The sequence below is a fragment of the Ovis canadensis genome, chromosome 2 (genome assembly GCF_042477335.2).
Source record: "Ovis canadensis isolate MfBH-ARS-UI-01 breed Bighorn chromosome 2, ARS-UI_OviCan_v2, whole genome shotgun sequence".
Taxonomy (NCBI): domain Eukaryota; kingdom Metazoa; phylum Chordata; class Mammalia; order Artiodactyla; family Bovidae; genus Ovis; species Ovis canadensis.
In genome coordinates, this window is record NC_091246.1 from 166403881 (window position 1) to 166418334 (window position 14454).

The window sequence follows — 14454 nt, forward strand, 5'->3', positions numbered from 1 at the left end:
AGAAATGGGCAAAGTAAACAAGACATCAGAGTTTTGGTAAGGTCTAAAATCTTGGCTTTCTTTTCAGAAAGAGCAATGTCATCAGCATGTTAAGCATCTTAGATTTAAAAATCTCAGTGCAAAACCACTTGTGATTTACAAGGGAACTTTGCAAACTCAATAGAAGATTTCCAAAGTTAACTACAATATGTTATCATGATCTGAAACAAAAAAGAATCATCTCTTGGGATAAGTCAGCTGAGAATCTTCATAAACCTTACAGAAAGCAGAAAAACCACTCTCCACTCATCTCAAAATTCTGCAGTGTTATGTTCAAAAAAAGGCTTGTGTTTACTTAAAAAACAGACACAGCAAATAACTCAAAGTTGGGGTTCAAATAAAAGACTAAAAGTGGCCCATGATATCACAAGGGATGAATATTCTTCTCAAAGAATTTACATGCACAATAAGACTGAAAAGTACAAACCAAAAATGTTCCTTTAAATAAACAGAAATCCTGACTGCTTTTAATACTACAAACAAGACAAATTAAACAAGAGCTGCTCAGTCAGATTTCACTCATTTGAAATAATCTTAAAAACCACTTAAAGGTACAGTTTATTCTTCTTGTGCATCCTAAGACTGTTAAAGGGCACAAAATAAAATTAGATTTTCTTTTCTAAGAGGGGCTATATGTTTTTTAAATGAGCAAAAATTTTTCATTCTGTTTCCATTCTCCGACTTGTTGAAAAAATTTTATTCTAGGGAATAAAAAAATGTAATAATGTAGAGGGCTAGCCTTCATTTTAAAAAAATGAATAGGCTTTAATACAAAGAGAAAGAAATGGCTCTATGGGCAAAATTCAAGTATGAGTGACCAATTTTTTAATTGTAAAGTAGGTGCAACATTTAAAAAGAAATGTTACAGCACTGCATGACTTGTAATGCTAACAATATTTACATTAACTGCTTACATGAAACCATGGAACTATAGAAGAGAGAGAGAGAAAAAAAAAAACCGTGTGGACTGAAATAATACCTAGAACTCGCAACCAGTGAAATCATGGGCACAGACATACTTTACATGATCTACTGATGTAAAGTATACCTGGTGGGGGAAAGCACACACCTAATTAGCTCAAAAATACCCAAAAGAAGGCTTGGTAGACACAAACTTAGTCTGAAGAGAAAAAACTAAAGGCTAAAAAACCTTCCACACGTCAACACACACGAACATCCACACATACGTAGACATACCCAATACACACACACGCATATGCTCTGAGTCTGTAAATAAAAACACCTGTGTAGACAAATAAGAAAAAAGCAGGTTGGTGCAAAAAAAAAAAGGGACATTAATGGTTTAAACATACCAAACACATCAACTTATAACAAAAATATGTCAACTAAAGTACACAGAAGATGACTTCAGGGGACTGTGGGAAAGACCAGGCAGGCAATCCCACTATTACATCAAAGACAACTCAACCTATCCCTAGAAGGAAGGGTTCCCGCCTCTGGGCCATGAAGCCCAGTGTAGCCAGCTGCATTCTGTCAGGCTTGGGAGGTAGGAGTGAGGGTGGAAATGGAAAGGACAGAGAGACACAGGAGACCTGGGGAAGAACTAAGAGCTGTTGCTATCAAAAGTGAGCCTCGTGGAGTGCTCTGTGCTGTGGCCCCGAGAAATCAAATGGAGGAGTGACCTTGGTCTCCTTTTTCCTGAGTGACTGGAACTCTGCTACATCATGGGATGGAGGAGTTGCAGGGGTAGATGAGAGAAGAGAAGTGGGAGGTGGTGGACATCAGGGATTCAGAGTCTGCCACTGGAGGGCCTCCCAGTGGCTGGAGCATTAGGCAGTTGAATGAGCCCCAGGCTAGGGGAAGAGGCAGTCCTCTCCAGGGGGTTAAGGGTTTGGAGGTGGGGCTGGTGGTTCTATACCAGAACAAAAGGATAAGGAATCCCTTCCTTTGACAATCCATCAGTTGAATCCAATCCAATCAATTTCAGGCAGAGGGGCCTGAAACTTAGCTCCATTGCCTGGGAGATAGGGTTACACCGCCACCACAAAAAAAAAAAAAAAAAAAAAGAAGAAGAAAATGTGAAAAAAGACAGAAAATTATGTTGTGCTACATTTCTTATTAATAACCTTGTACTTTACAATGGCTCACAGTTTTAGGTTTTGTATACTTGCAATGTAGTATTTTCTCTCTACATTTGTTTCACATTTTTTTACTTACTTAATATAATATAAATAATTTGGTTAATAGATTCAACCTGCACATTTCAGCCACATTAATATATATAAGAATCTGTTAATGCTATAAATAATTCTTTAAATAAAATAAATCTGATATGTTACATAATACTGATAAAAAATTACCATTACTAATAATTTTGTAAGCCACCTTAACTTCTGGTATAAGTAATACTGATGAATGGATATGAAACTTGGTTTGATGATTTGCATTTACTTTTGCTACTACAGAAAAACTGAATTATAATCAACCTTACCTCTGATAAAGGTTTCAAAGTGGGGGTTTGTCTCCAGGTATGGAAACAGAAAGTTTTATCTTGTCAGGTACTGTTTGCAAAAAAAAACCTCAACTCTGAGCGTCCATGGTGGTGCAGCATAAGTTTTCTAGTTTAACAGGTGGCTATCAAATGTTAACTACAGAAATGACTGAGTAAAATATCCCATCTAAGATTTTTTTATAAAACCTATTCTACTTTAAAACTTAGGTAAAAAAAATATGCAACAAATGGTTGCAGTTTCTGAATTCTTAATTTAGATCTGTGAGCCCTCATCCCTTTAGAAATCTGCAAGGTTTCAATTTCCTAGACACCCAAAATCAAGTCCAGTGCTTCCAGGCAAGGTTCATTCCAAACAGACAATATAAATGGACACTCGGTGGTGTGCAGTGTATGTCATAATTCAGGTAATACATCATCATGCCTTTTCTCTGCTGTTAAATACAAAAACAGCATCTTTTACATTATCATAGAAAAGCATTTAGGTTGTATTTTTATTTATCACTTTACACTTGTAGTCTCTGGTAGGTGTACTCCATAGAAACCAAAGAATTTTGTACACTATTTCTTTTTACAATAAAAGATAAAGTGTGCATTAGGTACGCTTGTACATGACAATATTGTACAATATTTACATTTCTGATGTCACCATGAAATTCTGTATTTTCTATATACAACATTGAAAATTCTTCAGAAACATTTGGACTATTTCTTATAATCACAATTTTAGTATTATAGAAAAAGAGTTTCTCAGTAATCTCTTGACTATTTACCACTCTCATCATTCAGGGATTCTGATTGGTTTTCCAGCATTCTTTATCCTTCCTGATCAAAAAATACTGTATCACTGTTTCTTTTAGCACCCTGTGGTGGTGGTAACTATCTGCCATAGAATAAATATTGATATAACAGTGGCTATATCAATACTTATCTACAGACATATCTGTGCACATTCCTTTAATAAACACTGCGCATTGGTGGAGTAGTCCCTGTTATCTGGAGATCTTCCTCCTCTTGGGTTTGGGGGGTCTCATCTGTCTGTCTCCCTGTGGGATTTGGTGAACCTGGAAATAAAGAGGTAGGGAAAAAACAACAACAACAGAGATTGAAATCACAAACACCATAGGATTTCTGACAAAGAAACAGGGTAGGCAGCAGACTCTGGCTTTCATTTTCAATCACGGCTATCTTGAGGCATTTAACACTTTTACAAGACTCAGATCTCAGTGTGCCTACAGTCACCACAGAGGATAAGGAATCTTGGAAACTGACAAGCAGAGCAACGCTCTGTGGATCTCCCAACAGTGGAATACAGAAGAGGAACTGGAAAAAAATCAAAGTGGGAGAGGGGATGTGCAGTTGCTACCCCTGCTGTCCATTGAAGATGAAAATAAGACCTTTCCCATCAGAGATCCCTGGATCACTAACTTCACTGGGGTTCTGGAAAAGTCAATAAATATATACTAAACATTTTCTTCTTTATTTCATCACTGAACTTATTTTATAACTACTGGAAGGGTCAAAAAGGATAAGAACATGCACACAGCTCAGCCCAAGGAGGTTTACTTATGAGAAGAATAAGGATGGAAAACAGAATACCACTACCATCTGTCGGCAAATCTAAGCTTGTGTAGTCTGAGAAGAGCAATGCATACAACTCATCTTTATACACTAACAGTTGGGGGGGGTCACAAAGAGTCGGACACGACTGAGCGACTTCACTTCACTTCAGGTAAGCTAGCAGCATTTAGGGCTGTATATCAGATTGAACAGAGGTGGACAAATAGCAGAATTTGATTCCCAGGTATTAGACAGCAGGTCTGGTTTTAGGGGCAGAAGACAGGTGCTAGGGAGGTGGTCAGGTGTCCCACATTGTATTTCGGCTGTTGTGGTACTGATGGAAGGGGACAAGGCAAGATCCAGGAGAGGCAGGTTGTGCCCAAGGCAGTGGTATGCTAAGTCGCTTCAGTCATGTCCGACTCTGTGCGACCCCACAGACGGCAGCCCACCAGGCTCCCCCATCCCTGGGATTCTCCAGGCAAGAACATTGGAGTGGGTTGCCATTTCCTTCTCCAGTGCATGAAACTGAAAAGTGAAAGTGAAGCCGCTCAGTCCTCTGACCCTCAGCAACCCCATGGACTGCAGCCTTCCAGGCTCCTCCATCCATGGGATTTTCCAGGCAAGAGTACTGGAGTGGGGTGCCATTGCCCTCTCCGAGGCAGTGGTATAGTACACGCTTAATAACCAGTTCCCCATGGAGGAACATAAGCCCATTGTAGTGTATGCCAATCTCTGTCATACAAATGTTTTTACCATGGCCAATTTCAAGCTACCAATGTGATGTCACAGAACTCAGGCTTAGGAAGCGATGGGCACAGTCAACTCTGACTGTGTTGGCTCAAGTTGGCTCAACTGCATGTTGTAAAGAGCACTGCTATTCAGAATCAAATACAGAAAACTACTTTTTAAAGATTTTTTAAAATGTGGACCATTTTTAAAATATTTATTGAATTTGTTACAATATTGCTTTTGTTTTATGTTTTCATTCTTTGGCTGTGATGCATGTGGGATCTTCACTCCCTGACAAAGAATCAGACCCACACTCCCCTCCATTGAAAGGCAGAGTCTTAACCTCTGGACTGGTAGGGAAATCCCAAGAAAACTTTTTAAAGTATTACACTTAAAAAATAACACCAATGAGTTTCTCACAGTGCCTTATCCTTATAAATGCTCCATATACGTTCTTTAAAACCACTAGTCTCTGATAAAGTCTATTGAAATCTTTTATAAATTGAGGGAAGAAGCCTTTATTCAAAGTTGCAAATTAGTAACCTGTGGACCAAATGCAGCCTAGAAAGGGACTGTGTTTAGCCCTATGGTGTTTTAATATTTTAAAAATAGCTGGCAACACTAAAGAATGAGAAATTTTACTTTCAGACTTGCAGTGTTTCATGAAAAAATGGGAAGATCCTGCAGCACTGGCACAGTTCCCCACATGGCTCAAGTTTGCTGCAGCATGGAAGCAAAAGCTCCTTCTAGAGGGAACACAGCCCTCAGGTTGCCACAGCCCCCATCATTCCTGACTGCCTGCTGGCCACAAAGGCCAAAGATCTTGAGAGAGAGATTAGCGAGATGCCTGCCAAACACATTTCTCTTCTTTCTGAGCAGGCATGGTGTACAATACTTTTACCAGTCCCCTTGAATTAAGAAGGCCACATGACTGGGTCAAACCAGTGGAAAGTCAACAGAACAGATGAACTTCCCGGTCTGGCCCATAAAACCTTATCCTGCCATCCTCTGGGTATATGGTCTTCTCTCCCGCTGCTGGGCTGGATGCTAAGGATGTGATGGAGCACTCTGAGACCCTAGGGAATGGGGGACACTAGATATAGAAAGAACTTGAGACTCTGAACGACTGTATGAAGCAAAACTTCCTCAACCAGAATGAGACCTAAGTGAGGAACAGTCTTTTTAAGGCATTAAGCCTCTAAGACTGAGAATTGGTATGTAGTCTACCTTGACCAGGGCATCTTGGTTGGCATTTCTTAATCCACTAAAATCACTGTTTCACTCAAACCTGATCCCCTGTATTTAATGATACTATTTGCCCAGCCCTAGAAGGTGTTTCAGGGGCTTCCCTGGTGGCTCAGACGGTAAAGAATCTGCCTGCAATGCAGGAGACCTGGGTTTGATCCCTGGGTTGGGAAGATCCCCTGGAGAAGGGAATGGCAATCTACTCCAGTATCTTGCCTGGAGAATTCCAAGAACAGAGGAGCCTGGTGGGTTATAGTCCATGGGGTTGCAAAGAGGAACACAACTGAGTGAGTAATGCACACACACAGAAAGTCTCTGCTCCAGACTTTCCCTATAATTCTATCAGGAAATTAAACATTTCAGGGCCTCAGTTTACCCCTCTTTGAAGTGATGTTTGGATCACAAAATCTTGTACCAATCTCGACAGACTATGAATGTGTAAAAACCTGTATCTGTCATTCAGTAGCCATTTGATGGCTTGTTAGGATTCAGATAACCTTATTAACACAATAACAACTAAAAGAAATCACCCTTTCATTGCTGAGTAGCTTTGGATAATTCACATTTTTTAGAAATTATCAAAATTATAGTTTGAATGTTTATGTTAGCCAATATGTAAATTAGAGAATGATGATTAAATTCACATTCAACACCATTACATGCAACATTCAATAAAAATGTAAAGAAAAAGCAGACACTTTAAAACCAGAGGTTATAGTGTTAAACATCAATAATTTAACAACAGGATTTGGGGCCAAATATTTAAATTTTTTTAGGTAATAGCAGAAAGGAAATGAAATGACTATATACCCTTGATCTTGACTCTATATTCAATTTCCCTTTTTGTTCTATGGTAGAGTAAGATTTATATTATTGAATACATAGGCAACACTAATAATCATTGCTATTCTCAGAGTCAAACGCAAAAGCTATGATTTTAACTTCAATGTTTTGCTGTGCACTTTTAAAAAGTATTTTATGGAGGAAAAAAGTTACTTACCTCAGAAAAAATACATAGTTAATACTACTAGGTTTTTTTTTCTTAAGTTATTTTTAATTTTTTCTGATACCTGTCTTTTTTGAGCCCAGTAATTTAGTATTGCTACGTGAGTTGCCTGACAATATTTAAGAGACTTTACCAAAAAGTATAATACAATTTATTTTCAAAGAAACACAGTATAATGGAAAAATAAATTAACTTACAGTCCCAGACATTTTGTCCAGTTCACTCATGGCCTCATGAATAGCAGCTTCTAAATGGTTATTTAGCTTTCCACTTCTGGAATTAATGAAAACAACACAGCAGATTAAAAAATTAAAGAAACAAAAATCTCAATTTAATTCCCTAATCAGAAAACAGAAGTACCAATTCCATGAGAGAAAGTCAATTTATATTCACATTTGGACAATTCTGATGACAAAACACTCTGGGATTCTCATGACTAGAACACCAATCAATGATAAGGTCATATAACTACAGGGGAAAAAAATTGAACAGATGATTAGGGAAAGTGGATTCTTTCCCCTTCCACATGTTTCTTCAACCGTCTGATGATTTTGCAAGGAAGCTGGGCAACGGGTCTCTATTTTCATAGACGGAGCTTGTGCTCTTAGATTTCAGCCTGCTCCGCACTGCCTTTTGTTCTGGCTTGCCTTTCTCAGGCTGTGTGTCTGGAGGAAGGGCTCTGAACTGCAGGCTCTGGCCACTAGGGAGCTCCCTCTGCCCTCTCTGGAGCATCCTAGCTTCAGCAGTTCAGCAAACGAAGGCTGAAATCCTGGTGCACTTTCATTACAGGTGGGAAACAGCTTAACTTACCACACCTGAGGCTCTGCCACATTTCCCTGCCCCCGCCTCCCCAAAACCAAAATGACAAAACTATTTGAGAAGATAAAAAATGATGGTCTCAGAATGTCTACCACTTGTCTGACCTTTTCTCTCTACTCAGCATACTAGGCTTCCCTGGTGGCTCAGACGGTAAAGCGTCTGTCTGCGATGCAGGAGACCCAGGTTTGATCCCTGGGTTGGGAAGATACCCTGGAGAAGGAAATGGCAGCCCATTCCAGTACTCTTGCCTGGAAAAGTCCATGGACAGAGGAGTCTGGTAGGCTACAATCCATGGGGTTGCAAAGAGTCCGACGTGACTGAGCAACTTCACTTTCAGCATACCACTACGGGTATTTAACACATGGAGCATCTGCCATGACTGAAACGTTTAACTAGGAAGCTACTGAACTAATTACTAAAACAAGGCAAATCCACACTATCTACCTCTAGGAATTATGTCCACTTTTCTTTCTTGATGCATACAAAGAATTACCCAATTATTCTGAGTACTACAGTGATTCATTTCATTTATCTCATCCTGATGATTACTAGAAAAGGTGTAGAGGTAAATGGCTTTCCAAGAGTTAAGTCCTAGCCCAGCATTTACATGGAGATTGGAAATTTGCAGTTGTAGAAGAATTTGGCTCACAGTCCCATTTAGTTTGGCTCACATTGTGTTTAAAAACATATTTGAACTTTAGTGGAATGCTTCTAGATGAGGCCTTTTGGTTTACCACAGTCCTCACCAAGTTTTACCCTCATACAACAGGACTGGACAATTCACGCATTTAGTTTCTATATACAATCGTGAGTAGTATACTGCTAGGTATATACATCGTGGATGCTCCATATGGTGTCTAAATAAAAATGTGTCCAATGCTAAAACAACGGCTCTATGTTCTGGGAAACATAGGCACTTAAGTCAGTTTAACTGAAAGAAAAGATTGTAACTGAACTATAATATAAGAGCAATGCAGCATCAACCTTACCTTTTGTTGGCCTGAAAGCTAGCCTACAGCTTTTATATTCTTCCCATTTACTTTAAAAATGTAAACAATGCAGAAAAGTGCATAGAATAAGTTATCAACCCCTATCAAACCTATTTCCAAAAATAAACTGCTAATAAATTACATATTTCTTTTAATTCATTAAAAATTTAAACTGAAGTTCCCATTTGATATCAATTCCTAGTCTCATTCTCTCCCACCCTCCTCCCCAAAGGCAACTGTGTTGTGTATTCCTATAAACAAAATGAAATCACTCAGTTGTGTCCGACTCTGCGATCCTATGGACTGCAGACCACCAGGCTCCTCTGTCCATGGAATTCTCTAGGCAAGAATACTGGAGTGGGTAGCCTTTCTTTTCTCCAGGGGATCTTCCCAACCCAGGGATCAAACCTAGGTCTCCCGCATTGCGGGCAGATTCTTTACCATCTGAGCCACAAGGGAAGCTGTGTATTCCTATGGTGTGTTTTAATATCTTATATGATATATCCATGAACAGTACCTAGTATTGTCTTTTATGTGTTTTTTTAAATATATATATCAAATGTGTCCTGATATAAGTACCATTCTACAACTTATCTCTTTCCTTTTATTGCTATTTTTAAGTATGTCCCAGTTGATATCTATTCCCATGCTATCTTTTATTCACCTACTTATTCCAGTTTTACAGGGCCCTGGTCATCTCATGGGGTCAGGCTGAGTTGTTTTCCCACCGAGGAGTTTGCTAAGCACGATTCTGGGGAGGAATGCAATCCCAGGACTCTGTAGGGCTATTTAAGCTGAGCTAGAGTTGGGCTGGGTTGAGGCCCCTTTTGTGGATTGTTTAGCAAAGGTCTTTACAGTATCACATACTACCCAGCTATCTGACAATATTACGCTTTGTGCAATGTGTTAAATAGCTTTATCTTTACTATTTCTTTTGTATTTGTATAAAAGTATGAAGATAAGTTTTAAAAGATATTTGTTATGCATTTTTATACTATCTTATGGGTTTAAGATTAACTACATAAATGTCTAAATGTCTAAAAAAAAAAAGGAAAATATTTCAGTGAAAAACCATCAGAGAATCTGGGTTCTCTTGTCTTTAATAACAAAAATAGCTAGTATTTATTGAATATTTTAAGGCTTCCCTGATGGCTTGGATGGTAAAGAATCTGCCTGCAATGTGGGAGACCTGGGTTCGATCCCTGGGTGGGAAGATCCCCTGGAGAAGGGAATGGCAATCCACTCCAGTATTCTTGCCTGGGAAATCCATGGACAGAGGCTACAGTCCATGGGATTATAAAGAGTTGCACACGACTGAGCGACTAACACTTTCACTTTTTTATATATGCTAAGAATTGAATTAAATCTTTATATATATTACTTCAATGGCACCCCACTCCATTACTCTTGCCTGGAAAATCCCATGGATGGAGGAGCCTGGAAGGCTGCCATCTATGGGGTCGCACAGAGTTGGACACGACTAAAGTGACTTAGCAATAGCAACAGCAATATATTATTTCATTTAATCTGTATAACAACTCAATGAAGTAGCTATTACAACAGCTGTTTGTATGTCACACTTGATTTTTTAGGGAAAACTGGCGAAACCAATTATAATTTTATGACAAAGAAGATGATATTTAACTGTAAATAATCTTCAAAAGTAATAGAGTCATAAAAGTTTTGTTCTTTAATATGAAAAATTTCAACAAAATCACCATTAAAGTGTAAAAATAATTCAACATTATTTGTTGAATGAATAGACAAAATTTTAGGAGTTTGTGAGTTCATTCTTCAACAAGATATTTAAAATGTTTATAAACTCCTTGTATTAGTTTAAGGTAATTAGTATGTTTTTCCTTTAACAAACTTAAGTAGTTATTAGAGGGTGAAATGACTACTTTTGGAAGAGAGAATAAATACGGAGATATGGGGCATGAAATTACATGAATACATCATGGGAATCAAGAGGTATAGAGAGACTTTCTAGATGTCAAATCTGCATACCATATTCATACTAGCTGGTCAAGTCAGGAAAGAATGAGCTTAAAAGAGGAAGAAAAAGTTCCATGAGTCCATGAAATGAATAATTAGTCAAAATTCAATCTTCTAGTCCAGAGGCCCTCCTTGTGGAGTCTCTTCTACTATTTTCTCGTCCCCACTGACATTTAATAATAAACATTTTTACTAACGGACACTCTAAAAGCTACTTGATTAAGCAATAGATGTTCATATAATCACATTTCGAGTTATTAGTGGAGCTAATTGCCACTTCTCATGTTCATTGCCTATATTTTCACACATTATCCTTATCTTTATTAATTAAAAAAAAAAGCCAGGTACACATCGGTGAATAGTATGAGAAATAAAAAGAGAAGTGAGAATTGCACATTACTCTGGACTATCAGTTCAGAATTTAAGAAACTCACTTCATGTAGACCAGAACAAACTTGGATCAGACCTAAATGTCAAGAATCTTGGACTTTAAAACCTAATCCATAGGGAAAGTATGCAGATTTAAAAAAATTTAACACATGAGAGATCAAGATGGTAGTATACGAAGACACTGAGCTTACTCCCTACCTCCACCCCCAATGAATACACCAAAAATACAACTGCATGTTGAGTAGCTCTCACTGAAAATGACGTGGAGACTGGCATAATGACTTTTCTACAACTAAAACTGTCCACATAGAGCCTGGTAGGAAGGGAGGAAAAGCTACTGGGAGCCACACACAGAAGAGGAAGGCAGGATCGCAGGCTTGGAGATCTTCCCTGGGGAGCATGGAGTTCAACACACCTTTCAGACACCCCAGCCCTGGGGTCCAACTCTGGGAAGATGAGCCCCTTAGCTGGTTTGAAATCAGGTAGGGCTTACTGGAGGGCTGTTAGAAACCAAGACTCTGCTTTTGAAGTGTGCATGCACGTGCACAGACTTGCGTACTCCCACCCCCAACCCCACCTGCCTCCCTGCTCCAGCACAGTGGAAGGGCAGCAGACTAGAAATAGCCTGGTATTCTGGCTGGCTTGCCAGCACACTCCCTGGCCTGCACTGGGGCCCTGCTCCAGCTCTTCTTGCTCTGGCACCGCCCTCCACTATAGTAAAGGCTGCCACTGCCAACAAGAGCGCATACACTTAGAGGGAACAGAGATGCACAGACCCTCTGACTAGGGCAGAGACAGTCATTGCCAGTGTGCATATCCCTGCCCACAACTGGAGGGAGGAGAACTAACTCAAGTGAAAATACTAATTCAAAAAGATACATGTACCCCCATGTTCACAGCAGCATTATTTACAATAGCCAAGATATGGAAGCAACCTAAGTGTGTCTACCAATAGATGAAAGGATAAAGTGGTATGTGTATATATATACACCACAATGTATATATACATATATACACACACACACACAATGCGACTACTACACAGCCATAAAAAGGAATGAAACTTTGCCATTTGCAACAACATGGATGGATGTGGGAGGTATTGCGCTTAGTGAAGTAAGTCAGCGAAATAAAAATATTGTATGTTTTCACTCACATGCAGAATCTAAAAAACAAAAAATGAACATAACAAACCGGAAACAGACTCACAGATACATAGAACAAACAGTGGTTAACAGTAGGGAAGGGGTGGAGTGAGGGGCAAGATAGGGGAACAGGATTAAGAAGTACATACTATTAGGTATAAAATAAGATACAAGGATATAATCTACAGCACAGGAAGTATAATCAGTATTTTATAATACCTTTAAACAAAGTTTAATCTATAAAAATACTGCATCACTATGTTGTACACCTGAAGTAACATAATACCATAAATCAACTAATTTCAATTTTAAAAAATAAAGAAAATTTAATACAAGTACCATTTCTTGGTTTTAAAGTGTTTACATTTTATGTTTACTTTTATGTTTATGTTATCACTTTATCACTTTCCAGATTCACAAAAATAAGGTTACTGAATACATATATATGTACATATAGACAGAAGATTTGATCCTGACTTAAAAAAAAAATCATAACATATCTAAAAGTCACACAAATTTTTTTTTCTTTAATGAAGCTATTTCCACTTTTAAGTACAAAATGACCCTAAGTAATTCTTCAATAAATATGTAAATATTTCCTTTGTGATTAGGCAGTTCGGCTGCCGTCTATGGGGTCGCACAGAGTCGGACACGACTGAAGTAACTTAGCAGCAGCAGCAGCAGTTAAGCAAATCACTTTAAAGATATTTATAGTATAGTGTGATTATAGCATATTGGGGGTTACATGACTATATAATGCTTGAAACATCTAATATGGTGACAGAATGTTTCAAATGGTAAAAATATGTAATTATTTTGTTTCACCTATATCTTTATAAGAAAAATAATGGTTTACTAAATACTATGTGCTAAGAACTGTGCTAAGGCTCTCTTTATATTATAACAATTCTAGGAGGTTGGTATTAATATCCCACTTTAGAAATGAAGTATTTAGACTCAGAGAGGTTAAACAACATACTCAAGGGTACACATAGCTAGGTAATGATGGAAACATTTGAATTCAGGCCAAAACCCAAACTTTCAGCCACCTTGTTCCAGTGCCACCTTCCTGTTTTAGTTTCTTTCTCCTTGTCTATAAAACTAGCCAGATACTTGTTAGCTCAAATTTCTTTCCAGTTATTCTTTGGGAACTTTTCACATAAAGGGTAGAAAGGAGAGTAAATCGCAGATACCAATTCTCTCTGTTCCTTTTTATTTACTCTTCAATCCATGGCCATTTTATTTTCATATGTGCCATTCTACCAGAAACTGTTTTCACTGGGGTCACCAATGGCCTCCAAACTGCCCAGTCCAAGCGGAGATGTTTCAGATCTTCTCTTACTGGACCTCTGTTTTTCATTATATTATCCCAGAAATTCTTGGTCTTTGGCTTTTAACACTCTACTTCCCTACCCTCTGGTTTTCCTCCTTCTTTCTGATTATTATTTCCATCTCTTTCATTATCTCCAATAAGTGTTCAAACGCCCCCAGAAGTCACTCTTTAGTCCATTGTTCAAATTGGTCAAAGTACCTCTCTCCGTGTGACTGAAGTCATTTTTCATAGTCAAATACCATTTCTTCCCAGTTTCAGACTTGTGTCTGTGGAATCACAGGAACCTCACGTTGCACTTGACAGTTTTCTCCTGTATGCCCCATTTCAGTGCTTCCACTACCCACTAAGGCACCTGAGAGTTGTCCTCGATTACCTGTTCTCCTTCATATTCCAACCAATCACCATGATGTTCTGTCAATTTTATCTCCTAAATATTTCTTGACCACATTCTTTCTCCTCTGTTCTCATGGGTCCCCTCCTGGTTTGAGTCTTCCTCCTCTCTTGTCCCCTGGCATGGCCTTCTAAATGGATGTCCTTGTCTCCAATACTGTTCCCCTAAAATATATCCTCCATACAGCCATAGCTAAAGTGAAAAATTCAACCATCTGTCCCCTTAGGCACTTCCAATAATGTAAAGACCTCTGAGGCCTTACCAGGCCCTTTATGGTCTGGCTCCTGCTTATACGTTTGGTTCCATCTCTTACAATTTCCTCTCCCCCAGATCTAACTGCCGA

The 14454-nt window shown here is 38.6% G+C and overlaps 1 protein-coding gene and 1 non-coding gene across 4 annotated transcripts in view; one reads left to right on the forward strand and one right to left on the reverse strand.

The window, feature by feature from the left end:
- Nucleotides 1–841: 841 nt before the first annotated feature.
- MBD5 (methyl-CpG binding domain protein 5) overlaps nt 842–14454 on the reverse strand; it is a 477029-nt gene continuing 463416 nt past the window's right edge. For 2 of the 3 annotated variants that reach the window (XM_069577616.1, XM_069577617.1), the window contains 2 exons: nt 7247–7322; nt 842–3573 (listed from right to left, as the gene is read on the reverse strand). In XM_069577616.1, the coding sequence (XP_069433717.1) occupies nt 3502–3573; nt 7247–7322 (148 nt within the window). In that variant the 3' untranslated portion in view covers nt 842–3501. The remainder of the gene's footprint in view (nt 3574–7246; nt 7323–14454) is intronic. The other variant, XR_011254548.1, reaches the window with a different exon arrangement.
- On the forward strand, nt 8001–8072 carry TRNAR-GCG (transfer RNA arginine (anticodon GCG)). Its single transcript has one exon. It is a non-coding gene; the product is annotated as a tRNA-Arg (tRNA).